The following is a 22,021-nucleotide window of genomic DNA, read 5'->3' on the forward strand; positions in this document are numbered from 1 at the left end:
TAAACGATGTCTAAACCGTCTTATCTTAATGGCACTCTACCTCATTTCTACCTTTTTAGTCAAAAGAAACAAATCATGATACAATGCGAACCTTCCATGTGAACTGCTGTAATCCAAATATGGTCATTTCCTTTCTGGCGGAAGACGGGAGAAATGTACACGCCCATGTGCAGACGTTACTAAACTAAAAGGGACCATACGGAGTTTAAAAATGTTAAGATTAAGTATTTTCCTTCCCATACATTGCTCCAGCCACTTTGAACTCTATAAAACAAGGCAAAATTTGAATCTTTACATTTATTTTCACCTATAAACTAAAGAAGATCCAAAAAAAACATGCGCTTAAACCTGGCTCTATCCACTATTTAGATTATGTTGCTGAAAAATGTCATCTTTTTTTAATACTACTGATATCAATACTTCGATATTTAAAGGGATAGTCTGTAAGTTTGCACAGTGAAGCGAGATGGAGTGACATTTGAAAGTAAACAATCAAATCCCTCCCCTCTTTAAGAGAGCGGGAACAGAATTGTCAAAGGTCCAATCAAGAGGGAGGGGGAGGGGCTTGACTGGCTGGTTCACAGGAAGTCTCGTCTCATTGGTCAACACGGGAGACTGATATATATATATTATTACTTACTTTACATCAAAAATGCAAGACCAGGGGGTAGATTTTGAACATTTAGTAACATTTGTAATACGTGTAGACTTCCAGACTATCACTTTAAAGGAACAGGCCACCATTTTTCCATACTGAGATTTGTTCTTGCCTGAGCTTAGACGAGTTCTATCCAAGTATAGTCAAACAAAATGAAGCATGTTGACTTTTTTTAAGCGGATAAAAAGGGGTGCTATGTTGTAAGGCACACCTTCGACGTCCACATTATTTTTAGAATTCTTTTGGAATTAAGATACTCGTCTAACCTCAGGCTAGAACATATGTCAGTGTGGAAAACGGTGGCCTGTTCCTTTAACCTCTTGGAACCGAGAGCATTTTCTCCAGTTCAGCTTTACCCGCCTCATTTGAAAGCTAAGATCTACAAAACTCATCTAAATGGATGTTTTTCCTCACGTCATCAGATTTTTTTGTCTTTTTTTTGTCAATTTTTTTTTGTCAAATTTTTTTTGTCATTTTTTGTCACTTTTTCATCACTTTTTCGTCACTTTTTTGTCACATTTTTGTCAATTTTTTTGGCATTTTTGGTCAATTTTTAGTCATTTTTTTCTTGTCACTTTTTGTTATTTTTTGTCATTTTTTCATCACTTTTTGTCCCTTTTTTTGTCAATTTTTTGTCTTTTTTTGTCACCTTTTAGTAATTTTTTCGTCACTTTTTTGTCAAATTTCCATCATTTTTTTCGTCTCAGTTCTGTCGCTATTTTCACACCTTTTTTCCAGAAGCTTTTGGACTGGGGTAAAGCCAAACTGGAGAAAATGTGCTCGGTTCAGGTGAATGGCGGTTTGAGAACCACCGGCATGCAATTCAAATCCCCAAAACTCGCTTTTGTAACATTTTCAAGTCTAAGGAGCGCATTTTGACCGCTTAACTCCCACCTGAACCGGGCACATTTTCTCCAGCTTTACCCCAGTCCAAAAGCTTCTGGAAAAGAGGTGTGAAAATAGCGACAAAACTGAGACGAAAACAAGGATGAAAATGTGAAAAAAGTGAGAAAAAATTGGAGGAAAAAAGGCAAAAAATGTACAAAAAAATGACAGAAATGGATAAAAATTTGAAAAAAAAGTGAGAAAAATTTGAGGAAAAATTGAGAAAAAATGGACGAAAAAGTGACAAAAAAAGTGACAAAAAAAAATCTAAAAATTTTACAAAAATGAGATGACTGCCCAACAAAAAAAGTGAGGAAAAAATTGACGAAAAAGTGACAAATAATTTACAAAAAAATGACAAAAATAGGCAAAAATTGACAAAAAAATGAGAAAAATTTGACGAAAAAATGGACGAAAAAGTGACAAAAAATGAATAAAAAAGTGATAAGAATTTGACATAAAAATGCGGATAATTTGCCAAAAAAGTGACAAAAAAATGGACAAAAAATAAAAAAATACGAAAAATTTAACAAAAATGAGAGTGAAAAAAGTGATGAAAAAAAATCTGATGATGTGAGGAAAAAGATCAATTTCATCTTTCAAATGAGGTGTTACACTGGCCTACAGGATTTGGGTAAAGCTGAACTGGAGAAAATGCTCTCGGTTCAGGCGGGAGTTTTAAATCCATGAGACAATCTAGGCCTACAAACCGAATCCATCAAAGCCAGTCCAAAAGGATTAAAAAAAAGCTTCAACAATTGCCATTTTTAGCTCGTGTGGAGGAGCTTTTGCTGTGTGGACCTGCTGCTTTTCGATCCAAAAAATCTCAAATCATCCCGGGCCATTTATTTCAACAGTTCAACCCCACAAAACAGAGAAACTAAATAAAAAGCTCACTTTTTTTGCATCATTTATCGACGAATCCACCTTTGAACTGTTGAAATAAACATATTTTTCTACTTTATTCCAAAATCATTTTAACATAAGTGTGCACTACTGAGACTTTTTTTATTATTCTCATTATTATTATTATTCACGAAGGCTCATTTCCGCGCCGTGTCATGAACTTGTAAATCTATCCATACATCATAATAATGTTACGATTTTGATGTTAAATATCAATATATGAGACTGGTAGTTTGTGCCAATTGCGACAACCACATTAGGGATGAGAAACTGTACCTTACGTATTCTCAAGTTTGTGGGAGGGGGGGGCAAAATCGGGACTCAACCGGGGCTGAGGTTTAAAAAGGGGTCTGAGAACTTTGACGACGAAAAGAACCGGGGTCTAAACTGGGTCGCTTACTTTGGCTAATATGCTAATTTAATGTTTTTGTACACAATCTTTGCACTTTCTCCCAACCCCTGAAACTGCCACTACTACTACTACAACTACTACTACTTCAGTATTTACTTGGCTATTACTACTGCAAACACCACTTGGAGTACTGAATCGGCTTCCATCCCGGTGGCCGCTCTAATACCCATTTTATTTCAGGTTTTTTGGGGGGTTCCTGGTAGGTTTTCGAGACGTCACAGCTCTACTTCCGGGTCCGATGTGCGAGAAACTACAGAAAAAAACTCTTCGATATCACAATCAATATTCCTGAAACTCAATAGAGAGTTACTGAACATACTTATTTAACAGGCCCGTTAGCCAAAATGCTAGTCCTACCGCTATAAAAGTAATATTTCCCTGGTACATCCGAGTTTAGCGGAGAAAAATGCTAACGTCCGAGTCGGCGCAGCAGCTACGCTAACCCCGGAAGTAGTGACTTTAGTAAATGATACTTTTTTGACTTTTTTTAGCAGTAGGTGCAGCATTTTTGGCTAATGAGTCTGAGAAGTAAGTAGGTTCAGTAACTACCGGAAGTAGAGCTGTGACGTCACACTATACGACGGAATTGGTCCCGGAGCACCCCCACCAATATATAGAGTAAAGTTATATTAACTTTTTTTTTTTCCTTTTAATATGATACGAATCATGATGCTGAGAAAAGACGTTTTTTTCAATTATTTACATTAATATATATAAGCCTCATCAGAAGATACAGACGGCATCTCGTCATAGAAGGGGGCGTGGCCTCGCTGAGCGGGAAAATGGAATCTTTTGGGAAACACAATTTTTCTCTCTTTTTAGCCATTTTCTGGTGGAATATCAACTTATTTATCACATACAAATAAAGTCGAGTAAATCAGGTCCATATGGATATTTTTTCACAGCAGATTGTTCTGTAGAAGTGAAAGAACGACAGTTGTAGCAAGCGCGAGCTAGCGTTAGCATTAGCAAGATGCTAACATGTAGCATCATGTTAGCATTCTTTTTTTTTTATGTATTTATGGGCAGTTGAACCACTTTGCTCCTCCCCATGTCTTTGTATCTTTTATTATAGAAAGTTTAGATTTTTTCAAAATTGTTTTCCCCCTTAACTGTTTTCAAACATGACCATATATGGGCGATTCCAGAGATGCCGTCTGTATCTGTGCCGGCATGGATAGATACAGACGGCGTCTCTGGAATCTAGATTTGGAGAAAAATCTAAACTTTCTCTAATTATTCAAAAACAACTTTAAGAAATGCTGAATTATAAATATAGTTTTCTACTAAATAAAGATACAAAGACATGGAGAGGAGCAAAGTGGTTCAACAGCCCATAAATACATAAATAACGGAGAATGCTAGCATGATGCTACACGTTAGCATCGGGCTAATGCTAACGGTTAGCTAGCGCTAGCTACAACTGCCGTTTTTTCACTTCTACTGAACAATCTGCTGAGAGAAAATATCCATATGGGCCTGATTTACACTTGACTTTATTTGTATGTGATAAATAAGTTCATATTCCACCAGAAAATGGCTAAATGGCTTCCCCCTCGGCGAGGCCACGCCCCCTTCTATGACGAGATGCCGTCTGTATCTATAGTTTTACCTCCAAACATTGTATGAAATGTCCCAAAAAATATTCGAAAGATGCTGCGTTTCAAGCAACTGGCAACTGGGAAAAATTCCAAACTCCAACTGGGAAACATGCAAACTCGGAGACGGTCAGAGTGATCCGAGTCCAGCCGCGAGATGAAAGGCCGCCACGGCGTCCCCCCCCGGTCGAGAAGTGCAGCCAATGACGAAACTAACAAAACCACTGCATCAGTGATATGAACGTTACTTTGGGTCAACAGCCTTAAATATTAAATATTATTAGCAAACTGTACTAGCGTTAGCTGTTTTTTGTTTCCTTACAAGTTTATTCAGCGGGGACGCTCCGAGGTCGGACGAATCCCAGTTGCCAAGTTGCCTGGAATAACTGCACAAAAACACAAATTCAACAGCCCTTTGAGTACTACTAACACGACTACGACTACTACAAGCTTCTTTGCACTGCTACTACTGCTACTACTACTACTTCTATTCCTACTAAAAGCCCCTCTCTTGCTTAAACCATAAGTAAATCAGTTTCTCATTGCACTTTCCCGTCCCGCTCCGAACTGCCACTGCGTGTTACCCCCGGAGCCCTGCCCCGCCCCCCCCCTCCCGTCCCGTTGTATAGATATTCTACACTAGAGTGGACTGTGTCTCTGTCGTCGCCCTCGTATCGTGACCACGCGGCAAAAAAAAAAGAAAAAGGAATATCCACGGGAGCCAAAATGATCCCGAGTCTGAACAAAGAGCTGCGTTTGAGCGGTCCAGGATCCGATCCCTCACTGGGGCGACTTTGGGGATATTCACTGCACTGACCCCCCTCTACCTCTTCGATATTTGGACTAGGGCTGGGTGGTGGTGTCGTTTATCAGCTCACATTTCTGGATTTGAACCCGATATTGTAATTTTGCACAGTCTGTATTCTGGTTCTAGATGACGAATATTTTAGCGAAGGTATTGAGAAAAGTATCAGTACCCAGCCCTAGTTTGGACACCCTGGGCCTATGTTATGCAAAAACTACTTTCAAGGTTTAACCTCTTAACTCCCGCCATTTTCTCCAGTTCAGCTTTACCCCAATCCTGTAGGCCAGTGTAACACCGCATTTGAAAGCTAAGACCTACAAAACTAAATTGATCTTTTTCCTCACATCATTTTTTTTCCATCACTTTTTTGGTTGGGCAGTCATCTCTTTTTCGTTTTAGTTTTTTTGGGGGGGTTTTTTTGTCACTTTTTTGTCAAATTATTGGCATTTTTTGTCAAATTCTTCTCACTTTTCTGTCCATTTTTTGTCACTTTTTCGTCAATTTTTTTGTCAAATTTTTCTCACTTTTTTGTCAAATTTTTGTCCATTTTTGTCATTTTTTGTGTGCATTTTTTGTCACTTTTTTGTCAAATTATTCGCAATTTTTGGTCAAATTCTTATCACTTTTGTGTCCATTTTTTGTCACTTTTTTGTCATTCTTCGCATTTTTTGGTCAAATTCTTTTCACTTTTTCTTCAATTTTTTCGTCAAATTTTTCACTTTTTTGCCAAATTTTTGTCAATTATTGTCATTTTTTTGTTCATTTTTTGTCACTTTTTCGTCAAATTCTTCGCATTTTTCGTCAAATTTTTCTCACTTTTTTTGTCAAATTTTTGCCCATTTTTGTCATTTTTTTTGTACATTTTTTGTCACGTTTTCGTCAATTTTTTCCTCACTTTTTTCACATTTTCATCCTTGTTTTCGTCTCAGTTTTGTCGCTATTTTCACACCTTCCAGAAGCTTTTGGACTGGGGGTAAAGCTGTAGAAAATGTGCTCGTTTCAGGTGTGAGTTAAGGGGCTAAAGTATAAGCGCTTTTTATCATCTCATTACAAACAAAGCACACTCCTTAGACACGTTTTAGTTCTACGAAGTTGTACTACAAAAAAAAAATACAAAGGGAAAGTAGTTCGAAAGTATCCGGGATGAAGCAACGACGTAGGACCTTTAAAAATCCCACCCCTAGAATTCCATCAACCAAGTTTTGACCTCTTTTATCAGACGCTCTGGGACTTCTTTGGCGGGACATGATGCAATTTTACTCCGCTGCTTGGAATAAGTCGCAGTACAAGTATTTTCTCTCTTGTCCGCAGACTCTCAAACGCAGACTCCTGTCCAGAACGGGTGTTTGCGTCTCGTGGGTTGTCCCCTGTTCTGCCGCGCTCTATGAGTGGAAAAAACCCTTTCTTAAACATCTGTCCTTGTGACTGTCTCGTGTGATGTTTTAAAACACGTTTAAATTGACTCCGTGATGGGTCGGAGGCGGTCCGCGGTCCGGTGTGGTCCGCTGTCCCGGCGTGGTCCGCTGCCCGGCGTGGTCTGTGGTCCCGGCGTGGTCCGCTGTCCCGGCGAGCCCCCGGGCAGGGTTGTACATATCGGGCGCTCGTGATGGTGGAGCTGGTTTTAACGAAGGCCGGGTCTTCTCTTTGATAAAGATTAAAGCTGCTCGTGGCAATTGTAATGTGCTGTTGAATAAAGTTCCCATAATCACTTTACACCCTGGGCTCCGAGTTTTGTTTATGCGAGTGCACTACAAAAAGTAAATATCATTGGCTTAAGCGGAGACACTACAGGCAAAACTCAATTTTTTCAGTTTTCAGGTTTTGGGCCAAATTGGTCTCTGAACATACAAGCTTTCACCCGGAAACAGAAAATATGCCTAATCTTCACACTAACATGTTTAAATATTGCGCTGATTCAATGTTCCCCCATAGACTTATATGGGAGAATGCAATTTCAAGGGCCTTTTCCTCAAAACACATTTTTCTGTCATTGTGGCGACAGTTTGTCCACGTCAGTCGGACCTAAAGACTTCACATTTTCCAGCCTTGGACTGAACAATATTTGGAAGATTTTTTCAGAGGGATTTTTTATTATTTAATCCCTTAAGCCCCATTTATTGAGTTTTGAATGTCAAAAAATGAGGCGAAAATTAAATTTTTACAAACTTTTCCACTAAACAAATTATTTTAAAATTAAAAAAGAAATCCTAAATCCCCTCTGAAAAAGTCTTGGTAACTCATTTATCAATAAAATGAAACAATAAATTTGAATGTAGCTCTATCCATTATTCAGATTTAGTCACCGAAAAGATGGAAAATTTGGGGCATAAAACACCTTGTTCTTATATGAAAAGATAAAATGATAGAACTTACCATGTATTTTTTTCTCAGATTTATGCCAGTCAGTGATCTACAGCAAAAGTTTGAAATTGATATCTGTTAATATACATTTTTTCCCCTATTCACCTGCAGTGTCTCGCCTTAAATGACTTGAATTGAGGAAATGTATCTTGTTTTGAGCGGTTTTCACTCATTTAGACACTTTTCCTGATCGGGCCGAGTTTACTTTGCTTGTTTGAGGACATTTCAGACCAGTTCTAGGGTTAATCTCGCTTGAAATTAGAAAGTAAAAATTGCCAATGAAATAAGACCAACTTTCTTACCCCACAGTTTCAAGATAAATAAAAGCGGAGACAGGACACAGCCTTGTGGTGAGCCCAGTGGACTTGCACCAGATAAATGGGGGATTTCCAGAAGAAAATGACCTGAAATAAGGACGAAATGTATCGAAACGAGTCAGAAACATCTCAGAACAAGTGAAATAATCTCGGACAAACGCACAAGAACTTCTTAACTAGTCAAAACAACTAACATTTGGATTATTATGCTCGAACCAAGTTCACTTTGCTTGTTTGAGGACATTTCAGACCAGTTCTCGGGTAAATCTCGCTTGAAATAAGAAAGTAAAATTGCCAATGAGACAAGACCAACTTTCTTACCCCATTGGTAAAGAAAATTAGGGCTGAAACGACTAGTTTTTTGGTTTCTTTTTGAAAGACACTAGGTAGAAACAAATAAAAGAATTACACGGAAGTTATGGAAAACAATGTCTCAGAGATTTCCGCCATCTGGAGAAGTTAAAAAATAACCCAAGCCCGCTACAGAAACCACCTAAGATTCAGTTTGAGGTGCCGAGATGAGAGAGTGACACCGAAGAGTCTCAACATCAAGAACCCGATCCGAACCAAAAACGGGGAGAAGATGATAAACAAAGCAAAGCAAGATCTCATGAACGAGAGGATTTGAACCATAGTAAACAAAATCAAGAAGACATAATGAATGTAATAGAAGAACTGAAACGACTAATCGATTAATCGACAACTAATTGATTAATCGATTAGTTGTTGATTAATCGATTAATCGTTTAGTCGTCGATTAATCGCCGACTAATCAATAATTGAAATACTCGACAACTATTTTAGTAATCGATTAATCGTTTTCTGGTTCACACAGACTCAAATAGAGCAAAAATGACACGAAAGTAGTATTTTTGATGAAAACCTACTTTGTTTTGACGAAAAAGTGACAAAAAATGTACAAAAAAATGAAAAAATGGACAAAAATTTGACAAAATAGTGAGAAAAATTGGACGAAAAAATTGACGAAAAAGTGATGAAAAAATGGACAAAAAAGTGAGAAGAATTTGACGAAAAAGTGACAAAAAATGTACAAAAAAATGAAAAAAATTGACAAAAATTTGACAAAAAAGTGAGAAAAATTGGACGAAAAAATGGACGAAAAAGTGAGAAAGATTTGACAAAAAAATGTGAATAATTTGACGAAAAAGTGACAAAAAATGTACAAAAAAATGAAAAAAATTGACAAAAATTTGACAAAAAAGTGAGAAAAATTTGACAAAAAAGTGACAAAAAAATGGACAGACGGATATTTATGAAATTTACAATGCACAAAACACTTTTGCACATTGTAAATTTCATAAATATCCGTCTGTGTCTCGTCCAATCAGAAGCAGAATTAGCGCCAAGAGCCTCTGACACTTTAGCTTTATGTGATTTTTTTTTTTTTTTTAATCCAATTTTCCTACACCATTCACAGCCAAGCGATTAATCGATTAATCGTAAAAATATTCGATAGATTAATCGATGACAAAATAATCGTTAGTTGCCGCCCTAAAGAAAATGACCTGAAATAAGGACGAAACAATTGAAACGAGTCAGAAACATCTCAGAACAAGTGAAATAATCTAGGACAAATGCCCAACAACTTCTTAACTCGTCAAAACAACTAAAATTTGGATTATTATGCTCAGATTGAGATGTTTACACTGATCTAGTTAAATACTTTTAAATACTTTTGGCAGACACCGTTAAACGACACCAGTCTGGTATCGGGAGACAAAAGTTAAGGTTCTACTGATATCTAAGGCAGGCCCGAAAAAGAAAAAAAAACAGGCTTTGATGCCGTTAGTCCTGGGACAACGTTAAAGGAAGAGACTTTGTTGTTTTGGCTCAAATCAAATGATTTGTTTTTTCCATTTTTTTCAGTTTCTTGCCCAGTTTTTGCCCCGTTTCACCCAATCTTATTTTCTTTCTTATTTTTCCCATTTTTTTTTCTTGTTTTAACAATAGTTTTTTCCTTCTTAGGCGCATTGAGTTGCCTTGTGTACGAAATGCGCGGTATAAATAAATTTGCCTTGCCTTGACTTGCCTTCTTACTAATTTCCCCAAATTGATTCCCTATTTTTGCCCCTTTTTCCCCCCAAAACAATAAAAAGGCCGCAGGATTTTGCCTTATTTTTAGCCGCATTTCCCTTTCACTTTGGGTGCTTTGTTTAGACATTTTGCACATTTTTAGAGTGTTCAAACAGGTATTTGACTTTGTGTAATAATATCATCTTCAATATCATTAAAAAAATCCTGAGGGCCAGAGGTTGGAGCAAATGTTGTCGGACGTATGTAGTAGTTCTTATGTAGTAGTTCTTATGTAGTAGTTCTTATGTAGTAGTTCTTATGTAGTAAGCTAAAGGCTGTGTGATCTTTGTTTACATGTTACACAATACACATTTTGGGATTAGCCCATGTGTGGTGACCTGCTGTTTCCTCATTTCCTTCGGGACAATAATACAGTTGACCCTGGAGCCTTGAAAGGCCCCAACGCCACCTTTATTTAGGCTGATGTATGTGGGACTTATGACCCAGTCTCCTTTAGTGTCTGTTTGACACTTGTTTTTATAATTGGACCAGGACAGGACAGTGTGTCTCGTGCCCCTCTGTCCTCTGATGTGGGACTTGTTTCAGAGCAGTTTATATGAACTCCTGTGGCGCGTGCGCGGCATCAGACTGATGTGAATCCGTTCGGTGCCGCGCCCTCCTCGGCGTCAGAGGCGGCAGCGTCAGAGGCGGCAGCGTCAGGAGCGGAATGATCTCACAACAGCACCGCGCACACCGCGCCTCGTACAGCGGCTCCACTCCTGGATCGTGCCCCGGTTCTGGGCTCCTGCTGACGGCCTCCAGTGAAGACAGCGAGCTGCCCGCGTCAGACAGCCTCATGACCTCTGCGGAGCTGACGCACAGCGGTGCGGTGCCGCTGGCATCGCGCAGCCGCGCTCTCTACAAGGTGCTGTGCTTCGTGCTGCTCGCGCTGCAGGGCGCGGTGCTGGACTTCTACCTCATCGCCTTCACGGACCTGTCGTGGTGCTCGTGGATCGCCACGGACCTCGTGGTGCTGTCGGGATGGGCCATCTTCTTCATCAAGAACGCGCGCAATAAGCGGGAGCGCGCCTGCGGATTCCACCAGAAGAGCTCCGCGCTGGGCGCGGGTCTGGGGGAGTTCACCTACGCGTACTTGGCCTGGCTCATCTACGTAATCGCGTGCACGCCGAAGGTGGTGCTCGTGGTGGAGACGTCCATCCTGGAGCTTCTGACGCTGAAGGTGCCGTGCGGCGTGACGGGCTTCAAAGGCGCGGTGCTGCTGTCCGCGCCGCTGCTCTTCTGCCTCATCGGGGCAGTGACCGAGGACAGCACCGGAGCCACGCGGCACCGCGCGCACGCCAGCTTCCTGAGCACGTGCCTGGACCTGCTGGACAGTTTCACGCTCGTGGAGCTCCTGTTGCGGAACGAGCTGCCGGTGCCGCCCCTGCGGTACACGGTGCTGTGCGCCTTCTTCCTCGCACTGTTCGCGCCAGTGATTTGGCTGCATGAACTGACCGCGTCTGAGCTCTCGTGCCGCTCCCTGTGCGCGCGCTTCTGCACGGGACTTCTTGTGAACGCGCCCGTGCTCACGGTGCGCTGCTTCCAGGTGTACGCGCACGGTGCGCCCGTGTCCGTGTTTTTATTTAAGAACGTGTTCATGCTCACGTGCCGTGCGCTCGAGCTCATGGAGCAGTGCGTTATGGCGCGCGGCGTGCGTAAACTGGCCGCCTCCAACCCAGCGCACTTTTCCCACGGAGTCTCCGAGAACGACATGTGTCCGCACGGCTACGTCAACACGCTCGCGGTCAATCAGTCCTGATGCGCGCGCCCCTCCCAGAGGCTCGTGCGTTTGGAACTGGGTCAAGGACAAATGTGACGCCTCCTCAGAGCCGGACCCTGATCAGGTTCTCCTGCTGCTGCTGCAGAGAAAAGGACCAAACCCCCCCCCCGTCCCTGTAAACATCCCCGTGTCCCGGCCTCACTCACCGGACTCAGACTCAGACCTGGAGGAGACATGGAGGCCTCATGTGGACCTGGAGGAGACATGCAGGCCTCACGTGGATCTTTGACCTTTCACAATCAGACTCTTCCCTGGGTCAGGCTCACATCATGTCCCGTGTGTCCCTATGACGCACGTTATAACGGTGCTTTGCTTTAACCTGTATTCGGACTTTTACAATTGAGCTACTTTATCAAACACTTCTGTCATTTCTTTCCCAGTGCACTTTCTACAAATGCCAGTGTTGTATTGACGGTATTTCTCCCACTTAACCCTGAAAATGTTAAAGTACTTTCTGATTTGTGTCATAATGTTTCTCAAAATCATCTTGACGTTGCCAAACCCTGGCATAGATGATAAAAGTGATTATTATTGTGGCAAACATTAACCTCTCAACTCCCGCCTGAACCGAGAGGATCTTTTTCCTCACGTCATCAGATTTTTTTTTTCCATCATTGTTTTGTTGGGCATTCAACTCATTTTTGTAACTTTTTTGTCATTTTTTCGTCATTTTTTGTCATTTTTTTGTCAATTTTTAGTAAAATTTTTTTATCATATTTTGTAAAAAAAGAAATTGTCATTTTTTGTATTTTTTGTATTTTGTTGTCAATTTTTTTGTCAATTTTTTTTGTCAATTTTTGTAATTTTTTGTCATTTTTTTCAATTTTTTTTAATTTTTTTGTCAAATTTTTATCATATTTTGTAATTATTTTTTTTGTCAATTTTTTGTACTTTTTTTGGTCAAATTTTTATCATATTTTTGTATTTTTTTGCAACATTTTGTCACATTTTTGTCAATTTTTTTGTCACATTTTTTCATATTTTGTCATTTTTTTGGTCATTTTTTGTCATTTTTTGTCAATTTTTTGTACTTCTTTTGGTCAAATTTTTATCATATTTTTGTATTTTTTTGTAAAATTTTGTCACATTTTTGTCATTTTTTCGTCAATTTTTTATCAAATTTTTATCGTTTTTTTGTCAAACTGGAGAAAATGTGCTCGGTTCAGGTGGGAGTTAAGGGGTTAAAGGGACTATACAGAGTTTAAACTGTCTGTCACTCAAAAAGTTGTTCATTCGGGTCTGAAGTGCCGTCATGCATGAGCTTAATATAGAAGCTGCAGTTACACGTATGACCTGAGGTGGCAGTAGTGAGCATAACTCGGTAGCCCCTTGAGCTTCCGGTTGGAGACCCCTGGTGGTGACAGAAGGAATAACTGTCCGTAAACGTGTCCGTGCCTATCATTTCTCTGAGCTAACCACGAGTCCGCGGCGCTAACGCTGAGGTGCCGCGTCCCAGAGTGCTTTGCTGCAGCAGAGGTCGAGGACGGGTGCCTTGGAGGGACAGAGTGAAGAGTCAGTGTCTTTATAAGCCTTAACATTGAAGATGCATAGATAGAATTTAACCCCTTAACTCCCACCTGAACCGAGCACATTATCTCCAGTTTGGCTTTACCCCAATCTAAAAGCTTCTGGAGAAAAAAACTGTGAAAATAGCAACAAAAGAGAGATGAAAAAAATTATGGAAATGTGACAAAAATGTGACAAAAAAAGTCAAAAATTTGATTAAAATTGACCAAAAAATGACAAAAATGTGCCAAAAATTTGACGAAAAAAATACAAAAAAATGACAAAAAATGTGACAAAAAAATCACAAAAATTTGATTTAAAAAAATGGACAAAAAATGACAGAAATGTGACAAAAAAATGTCAAAAAATTGATAAAAAATTGACAAAAAATGTCAAAAATTTGATTAAAAAATGACGAAAAAATGACAAAAAATTGACGAAAAAATGTCAAAAATGTGACAAAAAAATGACAAAAATTTGATTAAAAAATGACGAAAAAATGACAAAAAATTGACCAAAAAATGACAAAAATGTGCTAAAAATTTGACGAAAAAAATGACAAAAAAATGACAAAAAATGTGACAAAAAATCACAAAAATTTGATTTAAAAAAATGGACAAAAAATGACAGAAATGTGACAAAAAAATGTCAAAAATTTGATTAAAAAATGACGAAAAAATGACAAAAAATTGACCAAAAAATGACAAAAATGTGCTAAAAATTTGACGAAAAAAATGACAAAAAAATGTCAAAAAAATGATAAAAAATTGACCAAAAAAAAGGCAAAAAAATTGATTAAAAAAATGTGACAAAAAATGTGACAAAAAAGACAAATTTATAAAAAAATTACGAAAAATGACCCAAAAAAAAGACAAAAAAGTTACTAAAATGAGTTGAATACCCAACAAAAAAATGATGGAAAACAAATCTGACGACGTGAGGAAAAAGATCCTCTCGGTTCAGGCGGGAGTTAACAGGTTAAAAAAAAATCCATCCTGTATATTCAATCTGTCGCCGGTCTGTCTGTGGTGCTCCTCTGTGCTCCTGATCACCGGACCATTTCAGCGCTCAACTTGCCTTCACTAGAAAGCTGCTCTCCTGATGGACATTGGGTTGTGCTGCTGAAACAACCCTGACCATTCCACAAATGTACAAAGACTTCAGTCGATGTTTCTGCTTCAAGCTGCTGCACTTTCTCTTTGCACACTTACCTTGTGACTATTAGTTTCTCTTCGGGCGAGACGCTGCAGGTGAACGGGCGGAGGAATTTAAATTTGGAGACGGTCACTTTAAAACGGAGATAAACGGCATGTTGAAAGTGATCCTCGGATGAATCTTTTAAAGCGAAGGGGTTGAAAAAGGTGGGAAAATGTGACCATATGTGACTCTGCACAGCTTGAGGATTTGGCCGATTTCCATTGTAGCCTAAAGTTAAAAAACATTTTCTGCAAATGCCAATGTTTTTCATCAGTGGTTCTAAAGTGGTCCCGCCATTACCTTAACCCCTTAACTCCCACCTGAACCGAGCACATTTTCTCCAGTTTGGCTTTACCCCAGTCCAAAAGCTTCTGGTAAAAAGGTGGGAAAATGGCAACGGAACTGAGACGAAAACAATGATGGAAATGTGACAAAAAAGTGAGAAAACATTGACAAGAAAGTGATGAAAATTGGATGAAAAAGTGGCAAAAATGTGACAAGAAATTGACCAAAAAATTCAACAAAAAAGTGACAAAAACTCAACAAAAAAGTGACAAAAATTCAATCAAAATGTGACAAAAATTCAACAAAAATGTGACAGAAATTCAACAAAAATGTGACAAAAACTCAACCAAAAAGTGACAGAAATTCAACAAAAATGGAAGAAAAAATGACAAAAATGTCATAAACAATTGACAAAAAAATGACAAAAATGTGACAAAAATGTGACAAAAATTCAACAAAAATTCAACAAAATGTGACAAAAATTCTACCAAAAAGTGACAAAAACTCTACAAAAAAGTGACAAAAATTCAAAAAAATCTGACAAAAAATTAAACAAAAAAGTGACAAAAATTCAACAAAAATGTGACAAAAACTCAATCAAAAAGTGACAAAAATTCAACAAAAATGTGACAAAAATGTGACAAAAATTCAACAAAAATGTGACAAAAATTCAACAAAAATGTCAAAAACTCAACAAAAATGTGACAAAAACTCAACAAAAATGTGACAAAAATTCAACAAAAATGTGACAAAAAATCAACAAAAATGTGACAAAAATTCAACAAAAAAAAAGACAAAAATTCAACAAAAATGTGACAAAAAGTCAACAAAAATGTGACAAAAATTCAACAAAAATGTGACAAAAATTCAACAAAAATGTGACAAAAATTCAACAAAAAAAAAGACAAAAATTCAACAAAAATGTGACAAAAAGTCAACAAAAATGTGACAAAAACTCAACAAAAATGTGACAAAAACTCAACAAAAATGTGACAAAAACTCAACAAAAATGTGACAAAAATTCAACAAAAATGTGACAAAAATTCAACAAAAATGTGACAAAAGTTCAACCAAAAAGTGACAGAAATTCAACAAAAATGGAAGAAAAAATGACAAAAATGTGACAAAAATGTGATAAACAATTGACAAAAAATGACAAAAATGTGACCAAAAAATGACAGAAATGTAACAAAAAAAATGTTTAAAAAAATACACAAATTTGACGAAAAAAATGACAAAAATGTGACAAATGACACAAAAAAAAGTTCCCTACAGGCTCCCGACCCACTTTTGAGTCCCGACCCACCCAGTACTATTATTGGGGAAACCAGAGCACCTGCGCCTGTATCTATAACACTACAGTCTTATATCCCACATACCCTGAACGCCTCATCATTGTGAAAGGAAGCGTTTGCCTGCAGTGTCTCAGTCCGCGTAGGCCTCCGTGGCTGGCCCGTCTCGCGCCCGCCAGGTCGCAGGTTGTGGGTGCGACTCCTCTCTCGTGTCTTCTTCTCTGCTGCACTATGTCGCTTCTCTTTCTCCTGCCAAAGCGTGAATAGTTATTTTTGTACAGATCTTTTGTAAGTTGTAGGTGTAGCCTCCGCTGCCGCTGTAGGAACAATCCGTCTTTAGGTTTTTGCACATTTCTAACTTCAGCACCGACTGCGTTTGAATAAAGAGGGTGTTTTTTGAGCGCGGCACACGGCAGAATGTTTGTTCCAATGAGACTGAGCGTTGGTATAATCGACATGTTCTGGATTTTTATTGTAAAAGGTTCTTTAAGCCCTTGACTCCAACCTGAACTGAGCACGTTTTCTCCAGTTTGGCTTTAACACAGTCCAAAAGCTTCTGGAAAAAAGGTGTGAAAATAGCGACAGGACTGAGACGAAAACAATGATGGAAATGTGACAAAAAAGTGACGACAAAAAGATGAAAAAGTGGCCAAAATGTGACCAAAAATTGACACAAATTTGATAAAAAAAATTGACGAAAAAAATTGACAAAAAATGAAAAAAAAAAAAAAAAGTGTGACAAAATTGACAAAAAATTGACCAAAAATGACAAAAAATATGACAAAAATGGACAAAAAAAATGTACGAAAAAATTATGAAAAAGTGGCAAAAATGTCACAAAAATGTCACAAAAAATTGACAAAAAAATGACTAAATGTGACAAAAAATTACAAAAAATTGTAATTTTTTGTAATGACAAAAAATTGACAAAAATTGACACAAATTGACGAAAAAATGACAAAAATTTGATAAAAAATTGACCAAAAAATGACAAAAAAAAATACAAAAAATGACGAAAAAATTGACGAAAATTGACAAAAATTGACAAAAAAATTACAAAAATGTGATAAAAATTTGACAAAAAAATGACAAAAAATGGACAAAAATTGACGAAAAAATGACAAAAAATTGATAAAAATTTGACCAAAAAATGACAAAAAATTTACAAAAAATTTACAAAAAATGACAAAAAATGACGAAAAAATTGACGAAAAAATGAAGGAAAAAAAAATTACAAAAAAATTACAAAAATGTGATAAAAATTTGACCAAAAAATGACAAAAAATGGACAAAAAAGTTACAAAAATACCCAACAAAAAATGATGGAAAAAAAATCTGACGACGTGAGGAAAAAGATCCTCTCGGTTCAGGCGGGAGTTAAGAGGTTAAACACAGGCTTCTGTTGTCAAATCAGCCGTAACATTGCGACCACATGTTCTGAACACAATACTTTTCACTTTGTGACACAAGCACCACATTTCTAGGTTGTCTTTCAGAAAACTCCAGTCGCCTCCAACCCAAACATCAGACCCAACAATGTTCTTTCATCATCATCTTGTACCAACTTTGATAATCTGATCACAAGACTTTGGCTGAAGCAGATCGGAGAAAATAGATGTTTGTGGCCTGGGACAAAATGGGGTCAGAGTTCACAAAATGATTATGAACTTGCAATGGATTGAGGTCAACCCTGACACACTGATAGAGCTCAGTCCCGCCCAGTCCTTTGCCGGGGTTCTGCCTCAAAGTTTGAAACAACAACAGCAGCTAATCAGCTATGTGCTAACTCATGGACATTAACCCCTTAACTCCCACCTGAACCGAGCACATTTTCTCCAGCTTTACCCCAATCCAAAAGCTTCTGGAAAAAGGTGTGAAAATAGCAACAAAACTGAGACGAAAACAATGATGGAAATGTGACAAAAGTGACAAAAAATTGACAAAAAATTGACAAAAAATTGACAAAAAATTGACAAAAAATTGACAAAAAATTGACAAAAAATTGACAAAAAATTGACGATAAAGTGGGGAAAAATTGATGAAAAAGTGGCCAAAAATTGACTAAAAAATTACAAAAAAACTTCAAAAATTGACAAAAAATTGACAAAAAATTAAGAAAAATTGGACGAAAAATTGACAAAAAATTGACAAAAAATTGTCAAAAATTGACAAAAAATTGACAAAAAAAACTTTAAAAAATTGACAAAAAAGTGGGAAAAAATTGATGAAAAAGTGGCAAAAAATGTACTCAAATATTACAAAAAAACTACAAAAATGGACAAAAAAGTGACAAAAAATTTACGAAAAATTGAGAAAAATTTGACGAAAAATTGAAAAAAAATTGACGAAAAATTGAGAAAAATTTGACGAAAAATTGAGAAAGAATTGACGAAAAAGGGGCAAAAAAATTACAAAAAAACTACAAAAATGGACAAAAAAGGGACAAAAAAGTGAGAAAAATTTGATGAAAAATTGAGAAAAATTTGACAAAAAATGGAGGGAAAAATGGCCGAAAAAGTGATCTCTGGAATCTGATGATGTGAGGAAAAAGCTTAATTTAGTTTTGGAGGTCTTAGCTTTCAAATGAGGCGTTACACAGGATTTGGGTGAAGCTGAACTGGAGAAAATGCTCTCGGTTCAGGCGGGAGTTAAGAGGTTAAAGGAACAGGCCACCGTTTTTACACACTGAGATATGTTCTTACCTGAGCTTTGACGAGTTCTTCAGGACCCGTCTGATCTTCCCCCGTGCCTTCAGTCACGTAGTTTGAGTGGTCACAATGTAATGGCTGATTTGAGCTTCATGTTTCATTTGAGATGTTTCTACACTCGATCTTCGACTCAGTGTGAATGTTAAACGATGAGGCGCTTATGCAAAGACTGGACCTGGAGGCTCTGAAGACTCGCTGTGATGTGCAACTGTCTGTGTCTGTGGCTTCAGTGTTCCAATAAACCTCATGAAGAAAATTCCATACATTTTGGCGCATCATCCATGTTTTACAGTCCACTCAGAGTGTCGTTTGAGGCTCTGAGTGTCAGTACATTTGCATGCGGAGCTGTAGATTCCACTCCGATCAGTTTCTCCAGTAAAACCTGTTGAAGCAGTCTTGTGTAACCCGTTCATGTAATAACATTATAATTATGTGTAGTAAAGTGGGAAGGTATTGGGTTCACCATACAACATAAGTCTCACAAAAATGCAGAGGCAGAAATAGAAAAATAGGAGTTTTATTTTGTTTTTACAATAAGAGTTGAATAAATAGGTTTTTCATAAAATTTCCATCCATCCATTTTCTTCCACTTGTCCGTTGCCGGGTCGTGGGTGCAGTTGGAGTTGCCCAAATCACATTGCACCACATTTTGATAGGACAGAATGGACTGGCGGTAACACAGCTACATAAAAAGTAAGGTCTATGCTATTGGTTTTGAAGCAATCCAGTAGCTGAGTTCACTCGGTACATACAAACTACAAACCCAACTTAAAAAAGGCCAAAACAAGAGCAAAACAAAAGACAGCAGTGGCTGGCTGTAACACAGAGTTAATTTTGACAACATATTTTAATTTCGTTTTAGTTTTAGTCTTTTGACGAAAATGTAATTCGATTTTAGTCTAGTTAATTAAATTAAGACTAATTTAGTCGACTTTGCATTGATAATGTTCATTTTAATCATATTTAATCTTGTTCCTCTGCTTCATGTTTCTGCTCCACATGAACAAAGCTCAGAGCTGATCCTTTGGCAGAGAATTTACCTGATCTGAGGCTCTTTCAGACGGTCAATACAAGTTTGGATGATTTTAGTCTCTCCTTTTCATTTTTATTTAACTATCATAGCCACTTTAGCATAGGGACCTCTGATGCTAACTTTTTTTTTATTTTTTATTTTATTTATTATTATTAGTATTGTATACATACAACTTATTTTTCTTTTTTATAGAAAAGAAAAAAAGAAAAGTAACATAGCCAGGGGTATAAAGGAGAAAACAAAATATGGCACTGAAACAAGAAACAAGAACAGCATAATAACTTTTTTTTTTTTTTTTTTTTTTTGAATACACATCTAGACCAGCAGCAGTACTATTTACTTAATGTCAAACTTTTCACACACATTTTTAGTTTTGATTGCCTTCAACTGTTCTATAGGGGCCAGAGAATGTAAGTATGTGGTCAGATTCTTTTGATACACGGTGAACACAGGTTTACTGCCAGAAAATTTGGATTTGTGAATATGAAATTTTGCAAGCAGTAATAAAAGATTTACTAGAAATTCTTTGTCTTTATCTTGTTTTCTCTTGAAGCATCCAAAGATGATATGTTCATACAATACATTTAGGTTAAGATGTAGTTTGTTGTTTATGAATTTTGAAAGGTAAGGTTTTGTTGCGATCTCGTTCTGGAACAAGTGACGAATTGCTCGATTGTGACACAACACAGCAACAACGCGAGGAAAAAGATCAGTTTTGCGGGTCTTAGCTTTCAAATGAGGTGTCACACAGGCCTATAGCCAAAGAGGACAGAATGCATTCGGTTTAGGCGGGTGGTAAGAGGTTAAACTGAGGCTGCAAACATTTAATACTAAGGTTTTAATGAACTGCGGTCATAATCGGATATAAAAAATAATCAGATTTCTGTCATATATTTCTCACCTGTGCATATTCTAATCAGGAAAATACAATAAATATTAAAAGACAAAATAAAAACATTAAATAAATCCCTAATTTATTCAAAGCTCAGAACTCTTGTTTATTTATAACAAAAAGATAATTTGTGACATCATTGATACCACCTAATCCCTGCACACACATACGATGTTGTAACTTTGTCACAAAACAAATAAAAAAGCCACAATGGACTTTAGATGTCGGACACACACGGTGCATTTGTTGGCTTCAAAAAAAAGACATTTTGTCAGAATCATGTGCTGGGAATAATGTTGTCAACTCCAACCCACGTACTCTGAGTTTTACTAATAACATATTGACCCGAGATCCATGACTTGTACAAGGGAGAAATCTGAGAAAATAGTGCTTCATACTCTTGATACGAATATCACAAACTGGAAAAGAGTTAAGTACTTTTATGTATTTATAATCAAAGGATAAGTCATAATAATACACATAATTCACACTTACTATTCGTTGTATCATAGTAACAAAGCAAATTAAAAATGGACCTTTAGACATTTTTGTTGATCATGTGCTGGGAACCAGTGTTAATTTCGTCGACTAAAATATTTAGTCTTAATTTTAGTCAAAGTGATATTTTTGACGACTAAAATTGGACTAAAACTAAATTAAAAGTTTCTCATGAGACTAAAACTATGACTAAAATGTCCAGATACTTTACACTACAAAAAGTAAATATCAAGCATTGGCTTAAATGACTTGAATTGAGGAAATGTTTCTTGTTTCGAGCGGTTTTCACTCATTTAGACGCTTTTCCTGATCGGACCGAGTTTACTTTGCTTGTTTGAGGACATTTCAGACCAGTTCTAGGGTAAATCTTGCTTGAAATAAGAAAGTAAAGTTGCCAATGAGATAAGACCAACTTTCTTACCCCACAGTTTCAAGATAAATAAAAGTGGAGACAGGACACACCCTTGTGGTGAGCCCAGTGGACTTGCACCAGATAAATGGGGGATTTCCAGAAGAAAATGACCTGAAATAAGGACGAAATGTATCGAGACGAGTCAGAAACATCTCAGAACAAGTGAAATAATCCAGGACAAATGCCCAAGAACTTCTTAACGGGTCAAAACAACTAAAATTTGGATTATTATGCTCAATTTGAGATGTTTATACTGATCTAGTTAAATACTTTTTGCAGTGTAGTCGACTAAAATAAGACTAAATAAAAATGAAAAGGAGAGACTAAAATCATCCAAACATCTATTGAAAGTCTGAAAGAGCCTCAGATCATGTAAATTCAC

The 22,021-nt window shown here is 37.4% G+C and overlaps 1 protein-coding gene and 1 long non-coding RNA gene across 2 annotated transcripts in view; both read left to right on the top strand.

The window, feature by feature from the left end:
• The window catches only part of LOC306981680, a 66,708-nt gene extending 46,063 nt beyond the window's left edge, over positions 1 to 20,645 (top strand). The window contains exon 2 of the long non-coding RNA XR_013794127.1: positions 20,578 to 20,645. This is a non-coding gene — a long non-coding RNA (uncharacterized lncRNA). The remainder of the gene's footprint in view (positions 1 to 20,577) is intronic.
• On the top strand, positions 10,573 to 11,867 carry tmem121b (transmembrane protein 121B). Its single transcript, XM_079581054.1, has one exon. It carries the CDS (start codon positions 10,704 to 10,706, stop codon positions 11,793 to 11,795), a length of 1,092 nt encoding a protein of 363 aa, XP_079437180.1. The 5' UTR covers positions 10,573 to 10,703; the 3' UTR covers positions 11,796 to 11,867.
• Positions 20,646 to 22,021: the final 1,376 nt, after the last annotated feature.

The sequence above is a fragment of the Gobius niger genome, assembly GCF_951799975.1.
Source record: "Gobius niger genome assembly, chromosome: 22".
Classification (NCBI taxonomy): domain Eukaryota; kingdom Metazoa; phylum Chordata; class Actinopteri; order Gobiiformes; family Gobiidae; genus Gobius; species Gobius niger.